The 15305-nt window shown below is 44.5% G+C and overlaps 1 protein-coding gene across 1 annotated transcript; it reads left to right on the top strand.

Annotated features, from left to right (window-relative positions):
• The first annotated feature begins 995 nt into the window (after positions 1-995).
• LOC141105395 (palustrin-Ca) lies at positions 996-11243 on the top strand. Its single transcript, XM_073595264.1, has 2 exons — positions 996-1069; positions 11025-11243. Exons 1-2 carry the CDS (start codon positions 996-998, stop codon positions 11164-11166), a joined length of 216 nt encoding a protein of 71 aa, XP_073451365.1. The 3' UTR covers positions 11167-11243.
• Positions 11244-15305: the final 4062 nt, after the last annotated feature.

Genomic DNA, 15305 nt, shown 5'->3' with positions numbered 1-15305 from the left:
TTCCTTCCAGGGGCCGGGAACTCCGGCTCTGTGACTGCGACTGCGGGAGCCGCCAGTCACGGCATGACCCCTATTAGAAACGGCATGATGTGCCCTTTCTAAAGTGCCCATGTGCCGTAGTCATCGGCACTCGTCTTTTTTGAAAAAATCTCCTAAACCGTGGAGGTTTAGGAGATATTTCAAGCACCTACGGGTATGCCTAAATATAGGCTTTCATGTAGTTAAAGTGGTTGTACAGAGTGTACAGTACAACCACTTTAATCATTGTTTTATTCATAGGTAACCAGATCCATTAAGGTCTGGAATGCATCAAGCAAATCTGTGTCATTAAAAAACACTCATCCTACCTATAATGGGTTCCTGGTGTTCAGGATCTTTTGTGATGGTTTTGCAGGAGGTCTTCAAACTATGGCCCTTCAGTTGTTCAGGAACTACAATTCCCATCATGCCTATTCTTGTCTGTGAATGTCAGAGTTTCACAATGTCTCATGGGACATGTAGTACCGCAACAGCTGAAGGGCCATAGTTTGGAGATCCTTGGTTTAGGGCAAGCAAACATTTGACCTTTTATTATGTCAGAACAACCATTTTATGTGTTAAATTAATGCAAAAAGTGAAGAGCAACACTTCTCAAAAATGATCCACCTCCTTATAGTATAAAACCATCTAGAACATCAAAGAAATATGTAAGTCCATACACAATAGCATCAAATGATTTGCAGTGTCCATCAAGTGTATTCATCTATTGGTCGATGGTGGGGTGAAATCACTGCTTTGTGCCAGAGCTCACAACACAATTTTGAGTTACTTATAAGTCATTTATAATTTTGACCTTTTTTTTTACTAGTTAATAATTGTGCTTATTGCTTTAGAACCTGTTCAAACCATTTTACGTGTGCCTAACATTAGGGGGCCTCTTATTATTTTTGAATTATCATTTATAATTTTGTCTTCTTTTTCCTTTCATGAATTCAAATTATCCACAGAGCCTAAAAATGTTCACCATGAAGAAATCCCTGTTGCTCCTTTTCTTTCTTGGGACCATCTCCTTATCTCTCTGTGAGCAAGAGTAAGTATGTATAAGACTTTTTGTATAGACTTTTAAGGCTTCATGCACAATAGAAAGTAAAAAATTGCCTTAAAAATTTGGATAGGAAATGCTGTTTTAGCGTTTTCCGTCGGCGTTGAGCACAGTGTGTAAGCTATGTTTAGTAGTGTTACCGTTAAGGAGCGGAGCCGCCGTCATCCTTAAAGAGGAGTTCCAGACGTTTTTGTGTTTATTAAGGGTCAGTAGCTATAAAAGTGTATGATGACTTTTAATAAACACACACTCACCTGTCCCAGGACCCAGCGATGTGGCCGCACGAACCCTCGGTTCTCTCCCCCTCCTCTCCCCGGCATTACAAGTGTGGGCACCTGGCTTTGACAGCTGCACCTCCTCAATGGTCGGGCAATCTTCTGGGAGGGAGGGGGAGAGGAGAACTTCCACTCGGATCACCTAGGCAGCCTGACCGGAAGTGGGAGCGGGTACCTGTCAAACTTTTTCAGTGGAGCTCCTCTTTAACAACCAAGGAATAGCTGGTTGTTAGGCAGAGGATGAGTCAGCAGCTGTCAGCGGGCTTCCCCGCTGACAGCTGAATAAAAAAAAAAACATTGCTGGCAATAAAAAAGTGTGAAAGAAGCGTGGCCCTTTGGGTTTGATATGGATTTTATGGGGAATCCCACTCCAAAATTAAGAAGAAAATGTTGCGGGGTCACTCCCCAGATTTTGAGGGGAAACCCCATACCAGACCCTTATCGGAGCATGCAGCCTGGCAGGCCAGGAAAAGGGGGGGGGGAGCGAGTGCCCCCCCTCCTGAACCATACCAGGCCACATATCCTCAACACGGGAGGCTACTTTGTTGATGCAGACAAGGGCCCTATTCCCCACAACCCTGGCCCGGTGGTTGAGGGGGTGCAGGGGAGCGGGACTTATCAGAATATGGAAGCCCACTTTAACAAGGGGCCCCCCAGATCCTAGCCTCCCATATGTGAATGAGTAGGGGTACAATGTACATTGTACCCCTACTCATTCACCAAAAAGTGGCAAAAAGTAAATAAAAATGCACACACAGTTTTTGACAAGTCCTTTATTTAAAAAAAATGAAAAACAATGTCCCCCAGTAAAGATCCATCATCAATCATGATAAACTCTGCTGCCAACCCCTCCCCTCCAAAAAAAATGTCCGCACCTGATGAAGGCTGCCACCATTTGACAGCTTATCTGCCTCCTGCCGCTAAATAAACTAAGGCATGGGGCCACCTTGTATTGTCACAGGGTGGCCACACCCCCACGTGACATCACCAACCAAGCATGCCCCCGGGTGGCCCCGCCCTGTAGTTATTTAAGAACTGACAGATGGCAGCCTTCTTTGGGTGCAGACTTTTTTTTTCTACAGGTTGGCGGCTGGCGTTCATCGTGATTGACAATTTTTTTTTTACATTCAGCTGTCAACGGGAAAACCCCGCTGACAGCTGATGACTCATCCCTTGTTAAGGACGTGGTGGCTGGCTTCCCGGCCCGCTTCTAACAACCAGCTATTCATTGGTTGTTAAAGATGCTGGTGGCCACTGCTTCAAAAAAAAAAAAAAAAAAAACACAAAAAATGCTTTGCTAAACGCTGGGCTCGGTGTTTAGCAGAGTTTAGGAGAGTTTAGGAGTTTTCAGCATTTTTTAGGCTAAAATGCTGCTGCTCCAGAATGCACTGGCAGGGTGCTGCAAAAAGCCTGTGTGCATGAACACATAGGATACACATGCAGGGGAGTTTACAGGCAGTTAAAAAAAACTGACTGAGGCCCAAACGCTGCAAAAACACCCAGTGTGTATGAGGCCTTACAGCTTAACTCAGGACAAATAGCTAAACATATAGGTGGAATCATAGGTGTGTGCAGCCTATTGCATTAGGGTGTACACCCCAAAGGTAAAACACATATGGGTGTGGTATATATAAATATATAATTCCCAGTCTTAGTCTGCAGGGTTCAATATTGAGTTGGCCCACCCTTTGCAGCAATAACAGCTTCAACGCTTCTGGGAAGGCTGTCCACAAGGTTTAGGAGTGTGTCTATGGAAATGTTTGACCGTTCTTCCAGAAGCACATTTGTGAGGTCAGGCACTGATGCTGGATGAGAAGGCCTGTCTCGCAGTCTCCGCTCTAATTCATCCCAAAGGTGTTCTATCAGGTTGAAGTCAGGACTCTGTGCAGACAAGTTCCTCCCAAACTCGCTCATGCATGTCTTTATGGACCTTGCTTTGTGCACTGGTGGGCAGTCATGTTGGAACAGGAAGGGACCATCCCCAAACTGTTCCCACAAAGTTGGGAGCATAAAATAGTCCAAAATGTCTTGGTATGCTGACACCTTAAGAGTTCCCTTCACTGGAACTAAGGGGCCAAGCTCAACCCCTGAAAAACCACCCCACAAGATTTTCCCCCCTCCACCAAATGATATGGACCAGTGCACAAAGCAAGGTCTGTAAAGACATTGATAAGGAAGTTTAGGGTTTAAGTTTAGGAACTTGACTGGCCTGCACAGTCCTAGAGACCTAAACTCAACGCAATAGAACACCTTTGGGATGAATTAGAGCGGAGACTGCAAGCCAGACCTTCTCGTCCACATCAGTCTAAACCTTGTGGACAGCCTTCCCCTAAGAGTTGAAGCTCTTATAGCTGAAAAAGGTGTGCAAACTCAATATTGAACCCTATGGACCAAGACTGGGATGCCATTAAAGTTCATGTACGTGTAAAGGCAGGCGTCCCAATACTTTTGGTAATATAGTGTATATACCCTTGTCAAATTTTGTGTTTATGCCTTTAAATATTTGTATTGTTTTGAAAAGGCTTAATAAATACATATTCAAATATATACATATACATATACACATACACACATACAGAGAGAGAGATGGGGCGAGAAAGAGAGGGGGAGGGAGGGAGAGAGAGAGGGGGGCAAGAGAGCAAGGGAGAGAGAGAGAGAGAGGGAGGGGGAGAGGGGGGATGAGAGAGGGGGCAAGAGGGAGAGAGAGAGAAAGAGAGGGAGAGAGTGAGAGAAAGGGGGCAAGAGGGAGAGAGAGGGGGGGCGAGAGTGAGAGGGGAAGAGAGAGAGGGGGGAGATAGAGATTGGGGGTGGGGATGAGGGAGAAAGGGGGTGGTGAGAGAGAGAGGGGGTCTTTATCATACCTGCATTCACCAATTATGGCCGCAGGCTGGTCTCCCATGATCTACAGCTGCTGAGTGCTCTATAATTAAATTTGTCGCCTCCATAGCAAGGCTTTTCACAGCAGTGTGTGCAATTTGTGGGGGTGGGGTGGGGGCAGACACAGCAGGGATGGGGTGAGAGGTGGACCAGATTCACCCTCCTCTGTCCTGTTCATATAGCACACTGTGCCGGGCACTGCTGATCGTGTGTCTCAATATCTCACACATATGATTCCTGTTGGTGAGATATTACAGGACCGGCACAGCACAGTGCACCTGCCCCCAGCTCACAGGCAGAATTGCCCCGGGTGGAGAGCCGCACTAATGATGAAATAGGATGGATTACTCAGGGTGTGTAGTACACTGACAGGGCACACTCCTACATACTTCTTTAGTATAGGCCACTGTACACAGGGCGATTAGGGTGTGCCCAGGCACATCGGGCACACCCCCTGCGCTCGCCTATGGGTGGAATACATATATGAGTGTTGTTTTACCTACTTAATCATTTTTAAGTCCTGAGATTTTCACAGCTCTGCCACACAGCACAGGTCTTGTGGCCATCTCATTATTGATTTTGATTTAAGACACATTTATGTTACTGTGGCAGTAAGTGAATGGGGAATCTCTGTGATCAGACAACAATAAAAAACAGAAAGAGTTTCTAACCCTAAGAATACAGAAGACCAAAACTGGATAAAAAAGTCAAAGACAATTTCAATTGTTGGTTATGTAAAAAAGCCAACATTTTTTGGGGCAACACCACTCCCTCTTCATTAAGATTTAACAAAGGATACATTTTAAAGGATAAGTTCACCTTTTATAATATGTTACAGTGGGGAAAATAGGTGTATTTTAATGATAGAGACAGAATATCAACTAAAAATCCAGAAAAAAATGCATGATACAAACGTTATAAATTGAGTTGCAGTTCAGTGAGTAAAATAAGTATTTGATCGCTAAGCAAACATGACTTTGTACTTGGAGGAGAAACCCTTGTTTGCAAGCACAGAAGTAAGATGTTTCTTGTAGTTAGTGACCAGGTTTGCACAATTCTCAGGAGGGATTATGGTCCACTCTTTTTTGCAGATCTTCTCTAAATCATTTGGGTTTCTTGGCTGTCACTTGGCAACTGGAAGTTTCAACTCCCTCCATACATTTTCTATAGGATTAAGGTCTTTTCTATAGGATTAAGGCCAATCCATGACCTTAATGTGCTTCTTCTTGAGGCACTCCTTTGTTGCCTTGATGTTACATTTTGGGTCATTGTCATGCTGGAAGACCCATCCATGACCCATCTTCAGTGTTCTGGCTGAGGGAAGAAAGTTCTCATCCAAGATTTTACAATACATGACCCCATCCATTGGTCCCTCAATGCAGTAAAGTCAGTCTGTACCTTTAGCAGAGAAACAGCCCCAAAGCATAATGCTTTCACCTCCGTGCTTGACTGTAGGAATGGTGTTCTTAGGGTCATAGTCAACGTTTTTCTTCCTCGAAACACGGCGAGTACCCCTCCTCAAGAAGGCACATACACAGTCATGCCAATGAACATCTAAATGATTCAGAGAAGGATTGGTAAAAAGTTCTTTGGTCAGATGAGACCAAAATTTAGCTCCTTGGTATTACCTCGACTAGCCGTTTTTCGAGGAAGAAAAATTCTGACTATGCCCCTAAGAACACCTCCCCTACAGTCAAGCATGGTGGTGGAAACATGCTTTGGGGCTGTTTCTCTACTAAAGGTACAGGTCGACTTTGCCACATTGAGGGGCCAATGGATGGGGGCCATGTATTGTAAAATCTTGGATGAGAACCTTCTTCCCTCAGCCAGAACACTGAAGCGGGGTCATGGATGGGTCTTTCAGCATGACAACAACCCAAAACATACCACCTAGGCAACAAAGGTGTGGCTCAAGAAGAAGCACCTTAAGGTCATGCAGTGGCCTAGCCAGTCTCCAGACTTAATCCTGTAGAAAATGTATGGAGGAAGCTGAAACTTCGAGTTGCCAAGAGACAGCCAAGAAACCTTAAAGAGGAAGTAAAGCCTAAAAAAAAAAAAAAAAAAACACTCTGCAAGGCAAAGTCATAATGAGCTAGTATGCATAGCATACTAGCTCTTTATGAATAACTTACCTCAGATTGAAGCCCCCGAAGCGACCCTCGTTTGCCTCCTCCGCTGTCGCCATCTATCCCGGAGTGACTACCGGGTATCGCGGCTCCGGCGCTGTGACTGGCCGGAGCCGCAATGACGTCACTCCGGCGCATGTGCGCGGGTGCCGTCAGTGACGGCACGTTCGCCTTCACTAACGGCATGCTCAGTGTGCCTGCGCTGTAGATAGCGGTGCCCGTTTTTTGTAAAATATCTCCTTAACCGTGTAGGTTAAGGAGATATTTCTTGCACCTACAGGTAAGCCTTAATCTAGGCTTACCTGTAGGTTAAAGTGGTCCCAGAGGGTTTACAACCACTTTAAGGATTTAGAGAAGATCTGTAAAGAAGAGTGGACCAAAATCCCTCCTGAGATGTGTGCAAACCTGGTAACCAACTACAAGAAATGTCTTACCTCTGTGATTGCCAACAAGGGTTTCTCCACCAAGTACTAAGTCATGTTTTGCTTGGGGATCAAATACTTTTTTCACTCACTGACCTTCAACTAAATAGTTTTATGTGTTTTTTGATTGATATTCTGTCTCTATCATTTAAAATACACCTAAAATAAAAATGATAGACCCTTCATTTCTTTGTAAGTGGGCAAACTTACAAAATCTGCAGGGGATCAAATAATTATTTTCACCACTGTACATGATACACCTATATTCAGGTGTAACCTATTACTGCTGCAGCTCCCCCCCCCCAGGTCACCGCTGTGACAGGAGGCTGGGAATCTTCTCCCGCACCTGCTGTCACAATTTAAAAAAGACGCGGCCGTGCGGGACCCCGCCCACCTGGCTGCATGTTCTGTGAATAGGAGAACTACAAGTACCAACAGCCTTTGCAGCTGTCATTTTGTAGTTCTTAATGAACTATCAGGGAGCTGTTGAGCACTTTAGGTAGTTCATTGATGCTTCTTGTGTCCTTACGATACACTGACAGTATGCAAGATCCCTACATAACACCCACCAGCTGCTGACCGTGGGTGCAATGCTTTACAGGCTCCCAATAAAAAAAAATATTAATGCATATTTTTTACCTGCAAAAAGATTTTTCTTTTGAAAAGGTGAAGTTATTCATCAACCACCTAAAGACCAGTCACTGAAGTTGTACTGCAGCAAGTTGGCTCTCCTGGGCAAATCGCCATCATTGTACGTCAGCCACTTTAAGAGCTCTTGCAGGCGCGACACCGGAGCTGATGTGCATGGCTGGTGGCTGCCCCCCGCCTCCCGCTCCAACCTCCCGCCTTCCGCCGGCAGTTAAATTCAGTGTCCTCAAAGTGAAGTTCCACTAAAAAATTGAACTTCCGCTTTAAGGGAAGGTGACCTCCTGACATGCCACATTTTTTTTGGGGGGGGAGTGGAAACCCTCTTTTTAGAGGGTCCCAGCTCCCACTTCCTGCCGGCGCACCGCGGCACCGGAAGGGAGATCACCTCTCCCCCCTCCCTCTCGGCAATCATCTGGGACACATCACAGGTCCCAGGTGATTCCCTGGCCAGTCATGGCTCACCGCGTAGCTCGCGAATGCGCAGTGCGTGCCTGGCTGTGAAGCCAAAGCTGGGCACCCACAGTGACAATGCCGGCGCCGCAGAGAGGAGGAGGAGAGGAGTGGGGCTTTGTTCCCCCGCATCGCCGGACCCTGGGACAGGTAAGGGTCTGATTATTAAAAGTCAGCAGCTGCAGTATTTGTTTTTTTTTTTTTTTCATATCACATACAGCGTGCCTGTGTAAGAGCCGGGCGGGAGCCGGGAAGTGCAGTAGATCTGCACTACAACCAGCCCTTCAGAGGAGTATCACAGCGGTAACTTACACAGATCTACAGGGGAAATATAGGGCGGTGCAGGGAGACTGATGGAGAAAGAAATATGCTGGCGGGGGGTGTTGCTCTGGTGGGGAAGCAAGAGAAGGGGGGGGACTCTGATGGGGGACAAAAGTGTGGAGGGAGGGGGCTGTAATGGAGGACACAAGTGTGAGGGGGGTTCTGAAAGGGACACAATCATGCAGGGGGTCTCAGATGGGGACACAAGTGTGGGGGGATTCTGATAGAGGACACAAGTATGGGGGTCTCTAATGGGGACAGTTGTTCAGGGAGTCTCTGGTGGGGACACAAATGTGGGAGGGGGACTCTGATGGGGACACAAGGATGGGGGAGGCTCTGATGGGGCACAAATGTACAGAGGAGCTCTGATAGGGACACAAGTGTGGGGGGACTCTGATGTGGGACACAAATTTTGGGGCTCTGATTGGGCACAAGTGTAGGGGGGCTCTGATGGGGACACAAGAAAGGGGGTGCTCTGATAGAGGACACAAGTGTGGGGGGCTCTGATGGGGACACAAGAAATGGGGGGCTCTGATGGGGACACAAGAAATGGGGGGCTCTGATAGAGGACACAAGTGTGGGGGGCTCTGATGGGGACACAAGTGTTGGGGGCTCTAAATTGGGTCACAAGTGAGGGGGGACTCTGATGTGGAAGACAAATGTGGGGGATCTGATGGGGACACAAGTATTGGGGGGTCTCTGATGGGGGCACAAGTAAGGGGAGGACTCTGATAGAGAACACAAGTGTGGGGGCTCTAATGGGGACACAAGTATTTGGGGGGGCTCTGATGGGGACATATATTCAGGGGGGATTATGATGGTGACACAGATGGTCAGGGAGTCTCTGGTGGGGACACAAATGTAGGAGGGGGACTCTAATAAGGGACACAAGGATGGGGGGAGGCTCTGATGGGGACACAAATCTGCAGGGGGTTCTGATGGGGACACAGGTGTGGGGGGGTTCTGATGGGGACACAAGTGTGGGGGGGTTCTGATGGGGACACAGGTGTGGGGGGCTCTGATGGGGACACAAGTGCGGGGGGGGGCTCTGATGGGGGACACAAGTTTGGGGGGGCTCTGATGGGGGACACAGTTGTGTAAGGAGACTCTGATGGGGACACAGATGTATGGGGGAGACTCTGCTGGGGACAGAAATGGGTAGGGAGTCTCTGATGGGAACACAGATGTATTGTACAGGGAAATTCTAATGCCCCGTACACACGGTCGGACTTTGTTTGGAAATTCCGACAACAAAATCCTAGGATTTTTTCCGACGGATGTTGGCTCAAACTTGTCTTGCATACACACAGTCACACAAAGTTGTCGGAAAATCCGATCGTTCTAAACGCGGTGACGTAAAACACGTACGTTGGGACTATAAACGGGGCAGTGGCCAATAGCTTTCATCTCTTTATTTATTCTGAGCATGCGTGGCACTTTGTCCGTCGGATTTGTGTACACACGATCGGAATTTCCAACAACGGATTTTGTTGTCGGAAAATTTTATATCCTGCTCTCAAACTTTGTGTGTCGGAAAATCCGATGGAAAATGTGTGATGGAGCCTACACACGGTCGGAATTTCCGACAACAAGGTCCTATCACACATTTTCCGTCTGAAAATCTGACCGTGTGTACGGGGCATAAGTGTTTAGCCCTGGTGCACGAGGCTCCGGGCTCTGATGGCAGCCTTTCAAATTCTATTCTATTTCATGGCTGAGGATTCATGTCTAAATAACTTTTTTTTTCGGCCGACCAATATCTGTGAAATATATGATGCGGCCCTCAAAGTAAAAAGTTTGGAGACCCCTGCTCTGGAGAATGATTTTTCAGAATTTCCACAAAATTCTAGCTTTAGTTGTGTCCACTAGACATGTGCAATTCGTTTTGTTCCAAATTAGTTTTTTAACTAATTTCGACAAATTTGTTAATTTGGAAATATCCGAATTAACAAAAACACGTTTAACAATTTTTTAATGAATATTTGTAAATTTGAATATTTGAAAATTCATAAATTTGTAAATTTGAAAATCTGAAAGCACCAAAAATTTGAAAATATGAAATAATAACAAACTAATAATAACCTAACTATTACTAACTATTCAATTATAGGTATTGGGATTTCCTTTCAAATTTAGCTGTTAGTGAACGTAACAAATATGAATTTATCCGAAGTTACAAATTATCCGAAATAATGAATGCCGTATCTTAACGAATGGAACGTAATGAACTATTATTAATAAATAACAATAATAAAAACTTGTTATTATTATTATTATTATTATTATTATTATTATTATTATTATTATTATTTATCAATTTGTTCCATTCCATTTGTTTAGCGGCATTCATTATTTCATTCATAATTCGTAACTTTGAATAAATTTGTATTCGTTGAGTTCACTAACAGCCAAATTTGAAAATTCCAATTTAATAGTTAGTTAATCTTTCGAATTTTTGTTTTTCTTTCCTTTTTTCGGATTTTCATTTTTTTTTTACGAATTCCAAATGATCCAAAAAACAAAACAAAAAAATGAATAAAACGAAGAGGAACACATTTTTCGGCAGTGCACATGTCTAGTGTCCACTTACTGATGAGAAAGTTCTGTTCCATAGCATAAAACACATCAGAATGCTTCCACTGGATATTCTATAAGAGATTCAACTTTGTGGCCTCCCGTTGTGCGATTTTCCTTTAGCATGTTATTGTGGTCATAGAATAATAGTCACTGTGTCCTAAAAATACACATTTTTGTTATCAGTGAAATACAGTTTTTGTGTAATAATCAATGTTTTTAATGTAACGATAACCGTGTCTTCTCCCAGGAGAGATGCCGATGGAGATGAAGGGGAAGTTGAAGAAGTAAAAAGAGGTCTCCTGGATATCATCAAGACTACGGGGAAGGAATTTGCTGTGAAAATTTTGAATAATTTAAAATGTAAATTGGCTGGAGGATGTCCACCCTGAATCAGAAGCCATCTGATGCGGAATATCACTTAGCTAAATCTTTAATGTCTTATTAAAAAATAAAAATATCACATACATTGTTTTCTTCTTCTTCTTTTTTTATATACTGTATATATTTTTATATGATGATCCTTTTGTAGTTGGAGGAATTATAGTCCTTACAAAACTTCCCATGGAATGTAATCACTTATCAGCTTTCAGTTGGATCCATCAGCCCCACCGATCCGCATAGATCCTCCACTTTATCCAATCTAGAAAAAAGCATACAGAATACACTATATTACCAAAAGTATTGGGACACCTGCCTTTACAAGTACATGACGTTTAATGGCATCCCAGTCTTAGTCCGTATGATTCAATATTGGGTTGGCCCAACTACAACAGCTTCAACTCTTCTGGGAAGGCTGTCCAGAAGGTTTAGGAGTTATGGGAATGTTTGACCATTCCTCAAGAAGCGCATTTGTGAGGTCAGGCACTGATGTTGGATGAGAAGGCCTGGCTCGCAGTCTCCGTTCGAATTCATCCCAGGCCAGTCAAGTTCCTCCAACCCAAACTTGCTCATACATACTATATTGACAAAAATTTTGGGCCACCCCTTCAAATCACTTGCTGGAGGGGGGATTGTGGTGTAGGGTTGTCCCCCCACTGACAGCTGTATGTAAAAACAAAATTGCCAGGCAAAAAAAAAAAAAAAGGGAAATAAATGGCGTGGGGATGAGAAGGGCTGGCTCGCAGTCTCCATATTAAATTATCCCAAAGGTGTTCTATCGGGTTGAGGTCAGGACTCTGTGCAGGCCAGTCAAATTTCTCCACCCTAAACTCGCTCATCCATGTCTTTATGGACCTTGCTTCGTGCACTGGTGTGCAGTCATGTTGGAACAGGAAGGGGCCATCCCCAAACTGTGAATAAATAAGTGCAGCGCTAAGGTTGCAAAAAAAGCAAATTTGCATAAATTATATAAATGTGACTTAAACATAAATATATAAAATAAACAGAGATTCATACATGGTGAAATGTGAATCAACCAAAGAAAATGTAAAATTTCTGAAAAAATACAGGTATGGTGAAAAATGTGCTAGTATGGTGACTTTACCATAAATCAGGTGAGATATAGAAATTAGGGTGTTAATATTAAACAGAAACACGTCAAATAAACAAGGATTAACACATAATGAATGTGAGTCCAAACTCAGAAAAAATGAGAATAATTTCTGAAAAATGTGCTAGTATAATAATTTGCTAGTATAAGAACTGCACAATAAACAAAGTCTAAAAAATGAAAATGGTGATTTATAAAGTCCAAAAAATCCAATTAGATGTGCAGTCCCGTTAAAAAAGAAACATAAGAAAAAAATGCTAGTATAATGAAAAATGTGCTAGTATGGTGACTATACCATAAATAAGGTGAGAGATAGAAATTGGGGTGTTAATTTGAACAGAAACACATCAAATAAACAAGGATTAACACATAATGAATGTGAGTTCAAACTCAGAAAAAATGAGAATAGTTTCTGAAAAATGTGCTAGTATAATAATGTGCTAGTATAACTGCACAATAAACAATGTTCAAAAAACAGAAATGGTGAATTGTAAAGTCCAAAGAAATCCAATTAGATGTGCAATGATGGATGAAAAAAAAAAGAAAAAAATTAAAAAAAAATATATATAAATAAAAATACTAATACTAATAAAAATAAATAAAAATAAGTATAAATATAAACATGAAAATAATAACATAAAAATAAAAACATAAACATGAATATAAAAATAAAAAATAAATAAAAATAAGATAAAAATAAATATAAATATAAAAATAAAGAAATGTAAACAGCAGCCTTATATAGTGTGGGGCGTGGACTTAGTCCCCCTGAGCCATGATCGGTCAAAGGCACCCTGCCTTTGGCCAATTATGGCTCTCTCAGCAGAGCGCGCAGTGATCGGCCAAAGCATGCAGGTCAGGTGTATGCTTTGGCCAATCAGTATACAGCAATTCACTGCGATCTCGCAGTGCATTATGGGGTGTTCTGCGGTGCTCAAACTTCCCGCAAACGCCCCATATGTTCGATTTGCTTTAGAACAAATGAACACACACAATGTTCGAGTTGAACTTACGATCGACTCGAACTGCGGGCTCATCCCTATGGAACAACAACAGCATCATGGTCTCTGGGACAGCAGCACTTCTCACATAAGCACATGGCTCTCTTTCCTCTGGTTACTGCAGCCAGCAGCTCTCAGCACAGCAGCAGCCTGATCCTTGCATACAGCACAGCAGACACATGGTCTTTCCTGTAGCATCCTCTGTCTGGGCTCTTGGTACACGTTGGGCAGCTCAGCACCCCACAGCTTACAGTTCAGGTCATTATAAACCCGGGCCAAATGCCGGACAAAAAGCGATCTGATAGAAGCCAGCCTTTTGGCAGTTTTGTCAGATGAGCATGTTGGAAAACCAGCAGCCGACCAGCTCCCTATATCATTTATAAAGATATTAAAAAGTAAGGGTCCCAACACTGAACCTTGGGGTACACCACTGCATAGTTGCCAACATTGTAAAAAAAAATGTAGGCACACTTTTTTGGCTGTAGGTGGAGTCTTGTTATAATCAGGGGACGGGGCATGTGTTTGTGGGCATGGCATAGGGGAAAAGTAAAAATGTGGCGCGCTTTGCGTGCCGCGGCAATCATTGAGCGTGGTTTAAGTGAAATAGTGGGCATGTCTTAAATGGGCGTTGCTCAAAGGGGGTGTGGTTAGAGTCTGAGATGAATGAGGGATGGAGAGGGAAGAAGGGGAGAGGGATGGAGGGACAGCAGGCCCAGATCCTACACAAAATGGAAATATGTGTATTCTAGAAAGTTTAACAATCAGCAGATAAAGATACTCCAAACACCTGGTGTTGGCACATCAATCATCCCGGCACCATGGTTGTTATGGTGTCAGGATGATTGAAGTGCATTATTTCTATTATTACATTGGAATATAAAATTAAATGATTCAACTCACCATAATGTGGTGAGATCCCTGAGTGTGTCACCTGCCACGTCGCCTGCCACTAGCCTTGCATCAGGTGTCCCAGCAGAGTCCGTCCTTGCATTAGGTGCCCCCAGCGGAGCCCCCCTTACATCAGATGTCCCCAGCGGAGCCCCCCTTACATTAGATGTCCCCAGCGGAGCCCCCCTTACATCAGATGTCCCCAGCGGAGCCCCCCTTACATTAGATGTCCCCAGCGGAGCCCCCTCACATCAGGAGTCCCCAGCGGAGCCACCCACACATCAGAAGTCCCCAGCGGAGCCCCCCTCACATCAGGAGTCCCCAGCGTAGGGTGACCACATTTCTAAACTGCCATTCAGGGACACCCCCCCCCCCCCCAAAAAAAAAGATGATTTTTGACATTTTTTTTGCTGATTTTTGGGGCAGGGGCTATGAAAAAAGATTGTGGTGAACAGTGGACATGTCTTAAATTGCGCTAAATATTGGCTTAAAGGGGGTGTAGCGAACAGAGGGTGTAGCCACATTGTGTTAACCGTGGAAGGGGCCTAAATTTAAAACCCACCCTACCTTACAACAATCCTTTCTATCCACTGCACCCTTCCACTGACAGTTTAAAGTAGCCCATCCTACCTATAGCAACCCACACTATCAACACCACACCAAAGTGGCCCATTCTATCTCAACACTCCAGATCAGTCCATCATATCTAAGGCACCCCAAAGTGGACCACCCTAACCACAGCACCCCAAAGAACCCCACACCAGCGGGATGCACAGGGGGAGGCAGTGGGGTGGAGGGGGGGCTGCAGAGTGGTCAGGGGGGACGCAGAGTAGTCAGAAGGACAGTGGGATGCACAGGAGAACAATGGGCTGGACAGGGGGACTGTGGGATGGACAGGGGGACTGTGGGATGGACAGGAGGACTGTGGGATAGACAGGAGGACTGTGGGATGGACAGGAGGACTGTGGGATGGACAGGGGGACAGAGGGATGGACAGGGGGACAGTGGGATGGACAGGGGTACAGTGGGATGGACAGGGGGACAGTGGGATGGACAGAGGGACACTTACACATAAGGACTTGCCTCTGACTGTCTCCCTGATCTCTTGGTTTTCACTTGTTCCTAGTAGGCTGTTCCCTGAAGCCTGCGC

The sequence above is a fragment of the Aquarana catesbeiana genome, linkage group LG08, assembly GCF_042186555.1.
Source record: "Aquarana catesbeiana isolate 2022-GZ linkage group LG08, ASM4218655v1, whole genome shotgun sequence".
Classification (NCBI taxonomy): Eukaryota; Metazoa; Chordata; class Amphibia; order Anura; family Ranidae; genus Aquarana; species Aquarana catesbeiana.
This window is presented reverse-complemented; position numbering and strand designations above follow the sequence as displayed.

Bases quoted from the DNA above. Each gene is read 5' to 3' on its own strand.
- LOC141105395 (XM_073595264.1), top strand. From the start codon at position 996: ATGTTCACCATGAAGAAATCCCTGTTGCTCCTTTTCTTTCTTGGGACC. The intron at 1,070-11,024 runs GTAAGTATGTAT...GTCTTCTCCCAG, and splicing joins TTATCTCTCTGTGAGCAAGA to GAGAGATGCCGATGGAGATG.